Source organism: Mercurialis annua, linkage group LG3 (genome assembly GCF_937616625.2).
Source record: "Mercurialis annua linkage group LG3, ddMerAnnu1.2, whole genome shotgun sequence".
NCBI lineage: Eukaryota > Viridiplantae > Streptophyta > Magnoliopsida > Malpighiales > Euphorbiaceae > Mercurialis > Mercurialis annua.
In genome coordinates, this window is record NC_065572.1 from 71,960,920 (window position 1) to 71,976,359 (window position 15,440).

At 30.6% G+C, this 15,440-nt stretch overlaps 1 protein-coding gene across 1 annotated transcript; it reads left to right on the forward strand.

Moving 5' to 3' along the window:
* Positions 1-12,839: 12,839 nt before the first annotated feature.
* Positions 12,840-14,819, forward strand: LOC126674280 (UDP-glucuronate 4-epimerase 2-like). The gene has a single exon (XM_050368707.2). The coding sequence runs from the start codon at positions 13,250-13,252 to the stop codon at positions 14,489-14,491; it is 1,242 nt and encodes a 413-aa protein (XP_050224664.1). The 5' UTR covers positions 12,840-13,249; the 3' UTR covers positions 14,492-14,819.
* The last annotated feature ends 621 nt before the right edge of the window (positions 14,820-15,440 follow it).

Genomic DNA, 15,440 nt, shown 5'->3' on the forward strand with positions numbered 1-15,440 from the left:
CAACAAGATAATAATTATTTTCGATAAGAAATCTTTATTTATTGTTATTTTTTTATCATTAAACATTTGCACATGACTAACGCCTCATTGGTTTGTTACACGAATGACGTGGTGCAACCGTTGCGTTGTATAATTATTCTTACTTTTGACAAACCAAACCAAAAATAAACTTAACTAAAAAAAACGAGCCATTTAACATTTTAATTCAATTTTTTAATAAAACTACTACAATTTAATATTAAAAAAATTAAATTCGGTAAGTATAAATTGAATCGAGATCCCTAGAAATATTACAATAGTTTTCTGTGATAAAAGAAAGATTGTTTCAAGCATGATCAAGATCAATTAAAATTATATAGTGGCCAATAATTATAGCAATTGATTTAACTTTCTTTAGTTCTGTAATAATTTTCAAGGAGGCATTTCCTTTATCGGTAAACATGTTGAATTATGAAATTCTATAAATGTAATTTAGGGACATGAAGTGATTGAAGAGAATACTCAAAAAAGAACCGAAATAAACCAATTAAATAATTTGACTCAGTAGGGATAAAAACAAAAGTAGAGTCCAAATGATTTTACATATTACTTTTTCGTGGATGTAATATGATTTAAAATTATGTTTACTTCAACCTAAATGCCTAATTATCATATGCCATTTCCAATTTTTCTTATATCAGTGTAGCCTCCTCTTTCAGTGGCCTTAATTTGATAGTACTAAATTGTTCAATCGGGTTGGTTTACTACCAATTTTTTAGGGATCAATTACACAATTAACATTGAACGGAAAATTTTTGAGCTATTCGAATTTATCTCGAGTAAAATTTAAATTCGAACACGAGCTATTCAAATATGATTAAGGAGTTTTATAAAGCTTACAAGTCTAAACGAGTTTTTTACACATACTATAAAATAATAATTTGTGTTTTATTATATTTATTTTTACATATAAAATCATGGCATGTGATCTTAGTTAGTTAAACATCTTTAATTGAAAATAAATTAAAATACATAAAATATGATATTGTTTTTAGGTAAAAAGTACAAAAAATGTCCTCGATTTTTTCTCAAAAATATAGACCAGCTCTTTTTTTTGGCACAATTAAACTCTCGTACTTTTAAAATTAAACAATTAAAACCCGATTGTTTTAAAATTAAATAAATAAACCCTTTTAACTTACTTTTAGACACTTACCCCCTCAAAATTTCGGTAAATATTTTAAATATTAAAATTATTTTTAAACTTTTTTCTTATATGATTATGAAAGACATGTTAGCCTTTAACGAGTGTTTCTAATGGTATTGGATGAAAGGAGTCATTTACTCTATTTGAAAATAAAAATGGGCTTAATTATATCCAAAGAATGTAAAAAAGGCTGATTTGTACTTTTATAAAAATTATGAAAAAAAATTTATACCTTTTATTTTATTTTTATTAAATCTCATAGTTTAGATGTCATTCAAACTCGGGCTTAAACTTGCAGATTTGAGTCTATTCAAATTAGAATTCCAACGCGAAATTGGCTTAAACTATTCACTCCCTTGTACATTTTGTAGTTTTTTTTAGTAAAATGTTGGAAACCAGAAATCAGGATCGCACCCGAACATCTCAATTAGGTTGATACCCTCTTAGCGAAAGCATCACGCTTCTGGAGAACCAAAAATAAATCATATAAATGAAAAAATGAATACAAATAGTTCAAAATAACAAAGAAGAAAAAGCTAACAAGAGCTGCTAGCGGTAAGAAGTCATCCTACTAAAATCATTAGAGATGACCTTATTACAAAATTCAAGGGCTGAATCCCACCCAAAAAAAGAACTCACAGAGACTCCGTGCTTAGCTAAGCTATCAGCCGCCATATTTCCTTCTCTGAAAATATGAGAAACCCGAAAGTTCATTTGAGAAACAAACTGAAGACACTGCAACTATTGTTTTTTAACCAACATTATTTGATTTGCATAGATACCTTTTCAATTTTTTTTTATCTCAGAATAATCATCAACTATATTACTTTTGCAATTGGCTTTCAGTTTCAACTGGGAAGTTATTTTTATCTCATCTTCATATATCTCACATTATTATAATTAAAAAAAATTATAAAGATAAAGGACCAACACCAACAACCAGATTACGAATTATGGTCATTTTAATTATAATTAGATCTAAACCCATTTTTATGCATAAGAGCTATTGTAATGTAGTTTATTGATAACTAATCACTTCACCTTATTCATCAATTAACAATATTACCTATTAATTTGATGATCAAGTATAAAATTCCAACAATTTTTTTATTAAATTATATACAATGTCATCATTTTACAATAATTTACAACTTTATCATGATATTTAAAAGTTATCAATTTTATTTTTAATTTTTTAATTTTTATAATTCTATCCTCATGCAAAAATCTGGTATAGTTGACATGACAATCAAAAAAAAAAAGAATATGGTGTGATAAATCAGACGCCACAAGTAATTTATTATAATTTATATTGATACTTCACAATAAAAAATGTTGTTTTGTATTTTTTTTCATAAAGACATTGTAGTGCTAAATTAGATTTTTAACTGAATAATCAACGTAGCAACACGATCAATATTTGGTACATTTGGATTGTCACATAATAACATTTTCTGATCACCACGCCAGCTATAAGTTGCTGAATTAAATGACGATCAAACTGCAAAAAAATTAAAAGATGGTAAGTGAAATTGACAATTTTAAAAAAATCATAACAATATTTTAATTGAGTATAAAAATGATACTTTTGTATGTAATTAATCATTTTTTTATATATAGGATATAATATATACTCGACCATTGTATACATCAATTAATCCATATTCAGAGTTGAGGTGACCTTTAACTAGCCAAATTCAACGCAGTGTAAGAACAAAAGAAATTAAAAAAAGTCAAGCTGAGGAGTTGAGCTGGGCTCACTATGGTTAGACTTATTATGATATGGTGGAGGTGATTTTATGAGCAGATGGACTTTTGAGGATAGGGCTTTTCAAAGTGTCAGACTCTGTACCCAACTGTTGAATTACCTAACTGTTCAGTAATTGAAAAATAGATAGCGTCACCTGCAATTTTAAATGTTCTTATAAATTAATTAATATAGTCCACATCCACACCTTATTTTAGGAGTGTCAAAATGTGTTCTCGGATCGTATTTGTATTGTTTCGACTCACTTCGTTGATCCGTTTAAGATCAATACAAAAACGATTCATTTAACTAATCACATTAAAATCTTCAATCCTAACGTGAATCTTAAATGAATACCACGACACGACATGATTAACATAACAAGTACGACTATTATGATATGATAAATTATATCACTCAATTATCTTAACGTGTTAGACGAATCGTGTTACTACCGACACCCAACTTTATATAATTTGAAGAAACCGAACAATGGAGACTGAAAGTTATAATTATATGGCTGCCCGTGACACAGTGGACTTTTATTACAATTCTGAATCCAAATATGGACTGCCTGACATTACCTGCAACTTTCCACCGTTTCCATTACATTGTAATTCCTCCATTTGTTGTTGCAGGTAATTAGTAATTACTTGCTTCTCTCACAAAATGTTTACTTATAGAAGGGAAGGTGCCTTTTTTTTATTTTCTTTCATGTTGTGGGTAGAAACCAGGGGCGGATCCACTATTGGAAAAATGCAACTTAGAGACGAACTTTCGACCCTAAATGGAGTAAATCTGTCCCTAAAACAATTAGGGACGCGTAATCTGTCACTAATAAAGATTATGTGGCCAAATTGAGGATGGATTTCTTATAAATATTTTTGTCGTTATTTAATATCGTCGTTAATTTAGAGACTAGTCCTATTTATTGCTAAATCGAGTTCCATTTGTTGTCGTTGGATGTAGTGACTGCCGCTAAATGAAAACAAATTTGGTTGCAATTTTTTGTTTACATATTTTATCCTAAAAGTTTCATTTTTATTGTCTCTAATTTTTATATTAACAATGCATTTTAATCTGTTAAAAAAATTCTCACTTAATTTAGATTTTTGCAGGGGCAGGACTCGGAATTCTACTATGGGTGGCTAATTTGTACAAAATAAAATTTGAGGGGGCTAATTGTATAAGATTTAAAATTAAGTAACCATATTTTAAATAAAAAAAATTGAAAGAGTAATTTTGTAAAAAAAAATTGCAGGAGTGATCACTACCTCAGTCATAAGGCTGGTTCCGTCCGTGAGTTTTTGGCTATTGGAGCTAAAAAGTAGGGTGGAGAGTTGCATCTACTTTAGTCCTTGCTTGTTCTCTTATATATTCCGACATTGTTTTATGGTATCGTAACAAATATCTCGCCTTATTTTATGGTGCCTTGACTTTTTAAAATCTTTATTTTGGACCATTCTTTAATTTTCAGTTTCAATTATAGTTATTTGTTCAATTATAGTGTAAAAAAAAGTTAAAATATATCGTTTATATTGCTTTATATTGTTCCAATTTACATTTTTATGAAAAATTCAAATATGAAACAATATGAATGATATATTTGAACTTTTTCTCACTTCAATTTAAACAAATGAATATAATTAAAATCAAAAATTGATAAATGAACTAAAATTGAAGATTTTGAAATGTAAAACTATTTTTTCAAAAAAATAAAATGAAACTATGAAAATAAAAATTCAAGATGCGGGACACTTTTAAATAATTAAGTCTTGTTTTTTTACCATCTTTTTTAAGTTACTCATTGTTTTTTTTTCTTCGTCGCATTTTTTTTTAAAGTTAAACAATTTTATAATATGATTCAATCAACTTAAAATGCATGCCTTAGTGTCACGAATGCATTTCATAATGTTAATATTATCGTTGTATATTATTTTGATTATATAATTTTGACTTTCTTCGCAATAGAAAAAATATTTAGAGAAAACTCTAAACAATCCTCTATTTTTACTGAGGTTTTTTAAACAACTATTTTTTTGGATGTTAGTAGACCGATATTGTTACAGTGCATAACATATTGTAGCAGTGATATTGGCTATTATATCCTGAGAGTGACGTAGTCGATAATTTGTTTTACACTGTTCGGGCAGAGCCACAAAACATTTTAAAAAAACGACATAATCTGCAATTCATTCTAGAAAAATCATTTGGTAGATTTGTCTCTTTTTAATTACGCTCCAACACCTGAGAGAGGTAAGCGTAAGCTTAACAACTTTACTAAATACTATATTACTCAATGAATCGACTGACTTTACAAACGCACTACTTAATCGACTTTTTGTTAATATTTTAACGAGTCAATTGAATATTACTCAATTACTATTATTTATGTCTCAAATCGATGGACAATTTAAGATAAATTGTAAGTGATACATGCTTCAGGTTAAAGTTTGAGTCCTATTGGTAGCAATAGAATGTCATTACTAAAATTGGAGGCAATACATGAGTATATTCATGTTTATCTCATCAATTTGCCATTCTAAATGTTTATCTTTATCTTCCACCGCACTCCAAGTAGTCTGAATTGTTCAGAATTAAAAGCAAGCCTAGCCGTTCAGAGAAATTGATCTTAGGCCATTTTGGTTAGTTTTTTTGGGAAAAATTGAAAAATACTTGATTTTGTTAAAATAATCTCAAAAATACTTATGTTCGTTTTTATTTACGGACAATACTTACAAAAGAAAATAAATTGCACCTAACACTTAATTTAATAAAAACATTAAACCTAACACTTAAAATCTTATTTCTCTAAACCCTAAAACCTAAACCATACAAAACCCTAAACTCTAAATCATGGTAAATTATAAACCCTAAACTCTAAACTCTAAACCTTAAACCATGCTAAACCCTAAACCCTAAATCATGCTAAATTCTATATCCTAAATTTTAAACCCTAAACCCTAAATCATGCTAAACCATAAACCCTAAATCATGCTAAACCCTATATCCTAAATCTTAAACCCTAAACCCTAAATCATGCTAAGCCCTAAATCATGTTAAACCCTAACCCTAAAATCATAAACCCTAAACCCTAAAATCTTAAAATCTAAATTCTAAATCTTAAATAAATGGAGTTAAATGTTGGATGAATAAAAAATGGAGTTAAATGTTGGATGAAATAAAAAAATTGTGTTAAGTGTTGGATGAAATAAAAAAGATGAAATCAAGTGCTGGATGAAATAAAAAGGTGGAATCAAGTGCTAGATGAAATAAAAAGGTGGGATCAAGTGTTGACTGAAAAAAAAAAGATGCTCAAGTATTTTTGAAATTATTTTTGATAATCAAGTGTTGAGTGTAATTTCCTCTAGCTTTTTTCCTGGCCTTTTTAGTCTGGCATGGGCCTGGGCCTAATCTTTGGCATGAATCAGAAACATATGGGCTAGATAATTGGGTTTCTTGAGCTAAGCTTGGCACAACTGCTACCAAGGGCCTCATTTTCTCATGCAAATCAAACACAAATTTATTATTTTAAGTTTAAAATGTAAACCTTTAAGCAATAAGTAAGTATATTGAAGTATATGACTATTAGTATGAGCGTTGCGCAGCAAACTGTTAGCTCGTGAATTCAAATTCTCATAAACGCTCTCTCCTTTTCAGTTATCAAAAGAATTAGTCAAATTAATCAGAAAAAGGGGCAAACATATGCTCCTATGGTTTACAAATAAGCCTTTTTTGAATGTTGGGTCACAGAGCAATAATTTTTTTTTTTAAAATACCGATTTCATCGAATTTAAATGAGAATAGAAATAAAATTTAAGTAACAGTTATAATAATTATACATGTTAAAAAACTACTATTTTATTATAAAAAAACGAATATTAAGATTTTGAAAGAGAATCAGATTAGGTTTCGGCATAGCACATGTTATGTATAAACCCCGAACTACGTCATTTTCAAAGAAACAAAACCGCATCATTTTAGTCGGTTATTCTTCACAATCGAGTTAAAAAATTATTTTTTCAAAACATAAACCGAATTCTCAAATAAAAATAAATCAAATTGGCTGAATCGGTTTGGTTTAAAAATCGTTTTCGTTCGTTTTTTTACGCACTCCTTGTTCATATGATTCCTTTGCGGTGGTGGTTGTATTGCCCTTTTCCCATCTATTTTCGTGATTTCAGATTCTCTTTGCTACTCCAATCCCAACTTGCTTGCTCAAATTGGTCCGATTTCGGTTTAGATTAGTGGGTAGTACCCAATACATTGGCTTGTTTCCAAACGAATCCAAAGGGCTAGGGAGACAAAGGTACGGTATCTTTCAAAACTTTCATCGTCAAGCTCATAACTAGAAATGGCCCACTTTAAATTACCCAACAACAATTGTGGTCCTAATTGGCCATGTCTTTTCAGTTCACTCACACCACACATTTGAGAATTAACCTCTAATCGTTGTGTCGGTTGCCAATTGTTACTGAGTTGATATATTGCCATTTCACCCGAATCCAGGGATCTTAGAGTTACTCGCTATGTTAAGTCACCTAGGTAGAACAAATGTGTTAAAAACCAAACGGATGGCCGGACCGGTGAAGCAACCAATTCCCGATGTATAAATAGTTTAATTGCCGGTTCAATTGGTTGAATATATAATATTTGGTTATAGTTATAGCTCGTGGTCTAATCGGTTTAACCACTAGTTGAACGCGAGTATTTTATGTTTCAAAAATTAATTAGACGGAACAATTGGCCAGTTGATTTACAATTCAACCGGTTCAGAAACTTATGTCACCACTATCTGAAAAACTATTCATAATTAAAGTGCAAGAATTCATATTAAATGAGTTTAGATCCAATTATATTCAAACTAATTAAAGGGCAATGCTAAATGGCCCGAAAACCTATGGACACAAAATGGCCAGAAATTTTTTTAATTTGCTAATCAGCCCTTATATTCCATCCGTTTTATTAAGCGGCATTTTCTTGTTTTGGTGGAATGGATTGTCAATTAATGTGGGTTTTAATGGATAAAAGAGTTTCCTAATAAAAGAGATGCGGTCAAAATAAAATTTTATTTACAAATAAAGCCAAAAATAGATTTTACTTGCAAATCCTTCCTTTCAATTCTTGGTTTCATAGTTCTAGTTCATTGTTCCGATTGATTTTAAAATACAAAAAGCATTTCAAAAATTAAATTTAAATATTTAAAATTAAATTTAAAAAAATTAATTGAAATTTAAATACTTCAAAAAATATGTGGAAACTAACAGTTTTAAACTCTTTTGATCGTAAAACAAACGATAGATTAATAATCTACGATAATTGATTAACGTTTTTTGTTTAAAAAATATTAATAAAAGAGTTCGAAATAATATATATAAGGGAAAAGTGGGAGCTTGGAAACTTCAAGAAAAATGGTGAAAATGAAATGAAGAATATGATGGCTTTATATAGAAAGACTAGGCCAAAATTATAATTTTACCTTTATGGTATTTTCATAAATAAACTATTTCGAGCATAAACTGACTTTTTTATCACTTTCGATTTCAAATTCTCTGAATAACTTCCAAATATTTTTTTATGAATATCAAACTCAAAATTAATAATTTCATCTTGACTTATTATTTTTTGGCGATTCTTGAGATTCGCTACAGTAGGTGAATCCCATTAGACTCGACTCATCATATTATTATGCAAAATTGAGTTTCATTCATTAAGTATCATTATGATCTTTTAAAAAGTTGCCATAAGTTTTGTAAAATATTAAATTAAAAGCGTAAAAAATCATAAATTTTAACGTGTTTTGTAAATTTAATACGAATTTTAAATTTTAGCAAATTAAAACACCAGATTTTGATCTTTTTAAATTTCAACACCAAATAATTTTTTATCAGAAAAACGCTGATATAGACCCCGAAACAATGGTTATTCCGATGTGCACTTTAGTATTTTTCTAATGGAAAATTGTCCAGGATCTAAAATTGCAAAACCCTAAGAGTTCAGATTTAATTTGTCAAAATTAAAAGTTCATAATAAATTTATAAAACACCCTACATGGAATTAGAGTTCATCAGAGATGTCCAACAATAACTCATCTGCTATTTGCCGATGATACTATAATTTTTTCTCGAGCTTCTTTGAAGGATATCCAAACAATCAAACAGTTACTTCATCAATATGGGACAATAAGTGGTCAGTACATAAATTTCCAGAAATCTTCAGTTTTCTTTAGTGCTAATATTGACCCCTATCAACGATGCCTTCTATCCAACATGTTTAACATTTCACAAAATGCACTTCATGAGAAATATTTGGGACTTCCTTTTCAAATCTTGAGGTCTAAGAAACAAACCTTTTCTGGAATTGTCTCGTGTATCATGGCCAAACTGTCAGGTTGGAAAGAAAAGTTCCTATCAATGGCAGGTAAGGAAATTCTAATCAAAGCTGTAGCTACTGCCATACCCATATATGCCATGATGTGCTTTATGATTCCCAAAAGTTTATGTCTTCGTATTAATCAAGTTGTGCGCCAATTTTGGTGGGGGCAACAAAATGATGAGAGGAAAATGTGTTGGATTGCCTGGGATAAAATGTGCACAAGCAAGTGGAATGGAGGTCTGGGATTTAAGGATTTACAAGCTTTCAATCAAGCTCTCCTTGCAAAACAGGTGTGGCGTATAATGCATTCTCCAGACTCCCTTCTTCACCAAATATATAAAGGTAAATATTTTCCCACAACCTCAATTCTTCATGCACAACCTGGGACAAGACCTTCGTGGGGCTGGCGAAGTTTATGTTGGGGTCGTGATCTATTAATACAAGGCTTAAGATGGCATATTAACAGTGGACGATCTATCAATTGCTTCAATGATCCATGGGTACCCACAGCTTTCCCTTTTCTACCCAGATGTAACCCAATCACCACAATGCCTCCAACTACTGTATATGATCTTATCGATTCCACTCGTAGAAACTGGAAGTCAAGTTGGATTCTCCAATTGTTCCACCCAGAAGATGCTCAAAATTTTTTAGAGATGGCAATACCTTACTGGGAATATGAGGATAAGCTACTTTGGCACTTCACATCTACAGGGCAATACACAGTCAAGTCTGGATATTACATTGCACTACAAAATGAGAATCAGGTTCAGTCTTCGGTTCCCGGTTTTTCTAAACCAGATTGGAAACATCTCTGGAATATTGCAGCTCCCAGCAAAATTAAAGTGTTCATCTGGCGATGTCTTCATAGTGGAATTCCAACGGCTCAAGCACTTTCCAATCGATTCCAGATTCCTGCGGTCTGCAAATTTTGTGACATGTCTGAAACTATTATGCATCTGCTCTTTTTGTGTCCTCGGTCTCAACAGGTTTGGTTCTCTTCATCACTTTCCTTTCGTCCAAATTGGTTACCCAATCAACAATTCCCAGAATTCTGGAAATCTTGTATTCATAGTCTTCTTCAATTGGATCCATCTGGAGTGGCAGAAACTACATTTTGCTTTTTGATATGGCATATATGGAAATCTCGTAACAATTTAATTTTCAAAGATCAGCGAGATTTATTTTTAGAAATCATATCTTCAAGCCAAAAGGAATTAGAAGAGTTTCAGGAAAGTCAGAATTCTCTTACCCGTCCAACACGAACGGCGAATACTCAAAATGTGCCACAAGTTCCTAGACTACCATCAGGATCCATCAAGATAAATTATGATGCAGCAGTGGACAAGCGTAATAAGCGAGGATTTATAGGTGTAATTGCAACGGATTGCAGTGGCAATACACTTAAAAAATTCTCTGCCTATTTTTCTTACATATGGGATCCAGGTATTTTGGAATTTCTAGCCCTTCGTGAATCTATGAACTGGGCATTCTCTTTAGGCTGGACTAATGTGGTTTTTGAAGGCGATTCCCTCCAAGTATCCAATACAATCAATAGTCGACATTGTAATATTGCGACTTATCAGGGTATTTGTGATGACATTTGGCATCTTCAACACACCTTCAATTCAGCAATAATCCGGTTTATTCCAAGACAACAAAATTCTGCAGCACACAACTGGGCTCAAGAGGTGAAATTTTCATATCAAGAGTGACACTTATTAGCAGTTTTTTATGTTGTCTGTTTTGTAATAATTATGGAATAATTGTGTGTACCTTTAATTTTAATGAAAATTCTATCTCTGTTAAAAAAAAAACTGTACATTATTTTATTACTTAAAAATGAATTTTCTTTAAAATTTACAATTTAAACACACAAAATTCAAACCACACTCGGCCTCTGAAATGGAATTTATTAATAAAAAATTAAGAAATCAAACCAAATTCGTTCTAATATCCTATTATTATTAATTGAATAATAAATTAGAGTGATTAATTAGTTCACATTAAACAAATTAAATTCAATCATAGCTAAAATAATTATTTAGTTAGTTAGTCACCCTTTTAAAATTACTTTATTTTTAATATTTTTTTTTTTTGAATACCATGGGCATAATAATATTAATTTTTTTAAATGTAAAAAATCATAAAAACTTTATTATTATGAACTTTTTATATTTTTATTATTTTGATAATGTGAATATCTCAACATAATTTGTTATTTTTTTAAAATTAAAATCTATGGATTGGCATTTTAGTGGTGAAAGTATCGGCCACTTGGGCACATGGACGGTGCCTCGACCTTCAAAGTATAATTTTGTATACAATAAAATGGATTTGATGTTTGGTGCACATGGTTTTTGATCCTTATTTTATACCACTCAAACATGTTTTTGGGTAATCACCCGTATCAGATCTCAGCCTTTGATCCAACTTTCACATGGAGGTGACGGTGGTTTGCAGTTGGAATTTCCATTAACTCAAAAATTCATAAATTATTTAGTTTTAATTTTGTTTTTTGAGAAGGATAATTATTTTATATTATGTGGAAATGGTCCACACGCTTTTATTAAAAACAAGTGAATAGTCTAACAATTATAAGGTCTGAGGTCCACACTGCACATGTAATTTAATTACCTAATGACTATTTGCTTTACACTTTCCTTTGGCCTTTTTCCTTCAATCACTCCTCGGATTAAGTCACAAACCAGTAAATTTCTTTTTTATATTGGTTGAATGTGTGTATATGTATATAAACTAAATTTAATAATCCAAAAATATTGTATTTTTTTAATTATTTTATTTATAATCTAAATATTTAAAATAGTCAAATTGATCCATTTTTCAATTTTCTGATTTACTTATAATTTTTTTGTTCAAATTAAAATAATAAATAATTAAATACTTTTTCATATTATTTTATATTGTTCTAGTTTTTTTTTTATTTTATCTTCAAAAATTCTAAATATAATATTTTTTTTGAATTTTTTTACTCCAATTTAAATAAATAACTACGATTGAAGTTGAAAATTTAAAAATAAATTAATTGACGATTTTAAAATATATATTTTTTTGGCAAAAAATTTAAAATATAGATCACAAGAAAAAAAAATCAAAATTCTAAGGTATTTTTTTAAATAATAAAGTCTATATATTATAAATTATAAATTTTACTATATATTATTATTTTGATTTTTATCAAATATATATACGCCTGTTTAAAGTTAATGTCGCCTTATATTATAATTTTATGCGTATAAATACATGACGTATATAAGATCACGTAATATCATCTCCGTATGAATAAATTTGGTAAAATAAAATAAAATAAGATAGTGATATATGTTTATAAATTTTTTAACATATTATTGGCATATTCTATATTTTTCTTTATTTATATGTTTTCTGTTTATCTAACGATTTGTTTATTCTGTTCAAATTTAAAAATCAAAACTTAAATTTAAAATACAATCTTTTCCTTTTCGAAATGAAAATATTACTGTTTTGAAGATAATTTGAATATTTCTTCCTCAGTAAAAACCAACTAGATTCTCTCCTCTCTATCTTCTTCTTCTTCTTCAAATTCATTTCCATTGAATCTAATCTGCCCTTCAACCTTTTTCTTCTTCTCTCAAACTCTCATTCAATTTTCTCTCTCTATCTTATCACATAAAAATAAAGCACAACCCAAATTACAAAACATTAAAAAAAATTAATTCAAACAAAAAAAATCCAAAATTTAAACCTCAGATAACAACAATTTAATCCATCAGTATTACTCCCCAACTACAATACCCATATGAAAGCTCCATTTCTCACCCCAATTTTCCATCCTTAAAGATTGAAACTTTCCCAAGAAAATTATATAAAGATTAAAACTTTCCCCGAGAAAATTATATCAAGATTGGAACTTTCGGAGAAAATTTGTATTTCTTTTCTTGATGGATAAATCCTTAAATCGATTTCGTTACCATTTTTCAATCACAAAACTTATATTCTGGACCTGCATTTTCTTGGGTCTAATTCTCCTCTTCTTTATCCACTCTCCCCATTTGGATAATAATAATAAACACAGTAATAACGGCCGGCGATTTCTAACCGATTCCGATTGGCAATTAGTTATAAAATCTGCAACACCCAGATTACGTACCGGCGGTATCAAAGTTCTGGTCACCGGCGCGGCGGGTTTCGTTGGAACCCATGTCTGTGGAGCATTACGGCGGCGGGGGGACGGCGTGGTTGGCCTGGATAACTTCAATGCTTATTATGATCCTTCTTTGAAACAAGCCCGACGCGCTCTTTTGGAGCGTTCAGGTGTGTATGTTGTTGAGGGTGATATTAATGATTCTAAATTGTTGAAGAAATTATTTGAATCAGTTGAGTTTACTCATGTAATGCACTTGGCTGCTCAGGCTGGGGTTCGGTATGCAATGAAAAATCCTGGTTCTTATGTTCATAGTAATATTGCTGGCTTTGTTTCTTTACTTGAAGTTTGTAAGTCCGTGAATCCACAGCCTGCAATTGTATGGGCATCTTCTAGTTCAGTCTATGGACTCAATACTAAGGTACCCTTTTCGGAAAAGGATCGAACGGATCAGCCTTCGAGTCTTTATGCTGCTACGAAGAAGGCGGGTGAGGAGATTGCTCATACTTATAATCATATCTATGGTTTGTCCATCACTGGCTTGAGATTCTTCACTGTTTATGGTCCTTGGGGTAGGCCTGATATGGCTTACTTCTTTTTTACGAAGGATATTTTGAAAGGGAAGGCGATAACCGTGTTTGAAGGGCCGAATCATTTCACTGTGGCGAGAGATTTTACTTACATTGATGATATAGTGAAGGGTTGTTTAGGTGCGTTGGATACTGCTAAGAAGAGTACCGGGAGTGGTGGGGTTAAAAAAGGTCCTGCTCAATTGAGAGTGTTTAATCTCGGAAATACTTCGCCTGTTCCCGTTAGTAAGCTTGTTAGTATACTTGAGAAGTTGCTGAAGGTTAAGGCTAAGAAGGTTGTGCTGCAAATGCCTGCAAATGGGGATGTGTTGTTTACTCATGCGAATATTAGTTTGGCGCAGAAGGAGCTTGGTTATAAGCCTACCACTGATTTGCAATCGGGGTTGAAGAAATTTGTGCGGTGGTATCTGGATTACTACACACGATCAGGGAAGAGGAATTCTGTGTAAATGCTGCTGCATTTTGTGAATATGCGGTAGGATCATGCGAATATATATTGATTTGATTCTTGCGATATCTGTCCATTAGCTATATACTACTTGTGAAATAGGTCAATTCTTGAACCACCATATATGAATTTTATGGCTGGTATGCATGCTTTTGGAGAATTCCTGAAGTGTTACTTGAACTTTACTCCTTGTTTTACCCATTGTTCTTTATTCTTCATTATTTTTAAGTAGAATGCTAGTGGTAGTTAGGAATTTACCGTGATGAACTGAATCAATGTTATTGTCTATTGGAATTATAAATGAATATCTTACTTTTTGGGTGCTTCAATTATAGTGCATTATCCTGTGGTAACGTAATGCATCTTGATGATTATTTTTCTTTTTACTTGTTCATTGTGATTCTGAATTGACGTGTTCAACTGTTTGATGTAGAAGAACGTTTAATGAGTGTTTTCGTGTTTGATTATGGTTTATAATGGTAACTGAGAACTTCAATATAGCTATTATAATTCTTGTGCTGTGCTGTGCAAATGTCCAGAGATTTATGATCTGTTAATTTAATTTGTCAACTCGTTGGTAGTTGTTTATAAAATCATGAATTGGCTGGCTGTCTTGAAAGAATATGAAGTCTTGCATTTAGAGTTATTCCGGTCTCTCTCCTCCTTTTGGTAGGTTTATTCACAGTTCGTGTACGGTGGATTTATGTGGGAATTAAAATTCAAATATGGAGGATTACAAGTCAAAAGGCAGTGTTATTTGTTTCCATTGCCATCTTATGCTGTTTATTCTTGTTCACGAGTATGTATGAAATTTAGCTGACATGATCAACATCTGTAATGAAGAATTTTAGTCGTTTTCATTATTTAATTCATTGATAATTAGTAATACTTTGTTGTCATTTTTTAAGAAGTCGTGTCACAATTTACCATTTGGGAGAACTTGTGCTTCT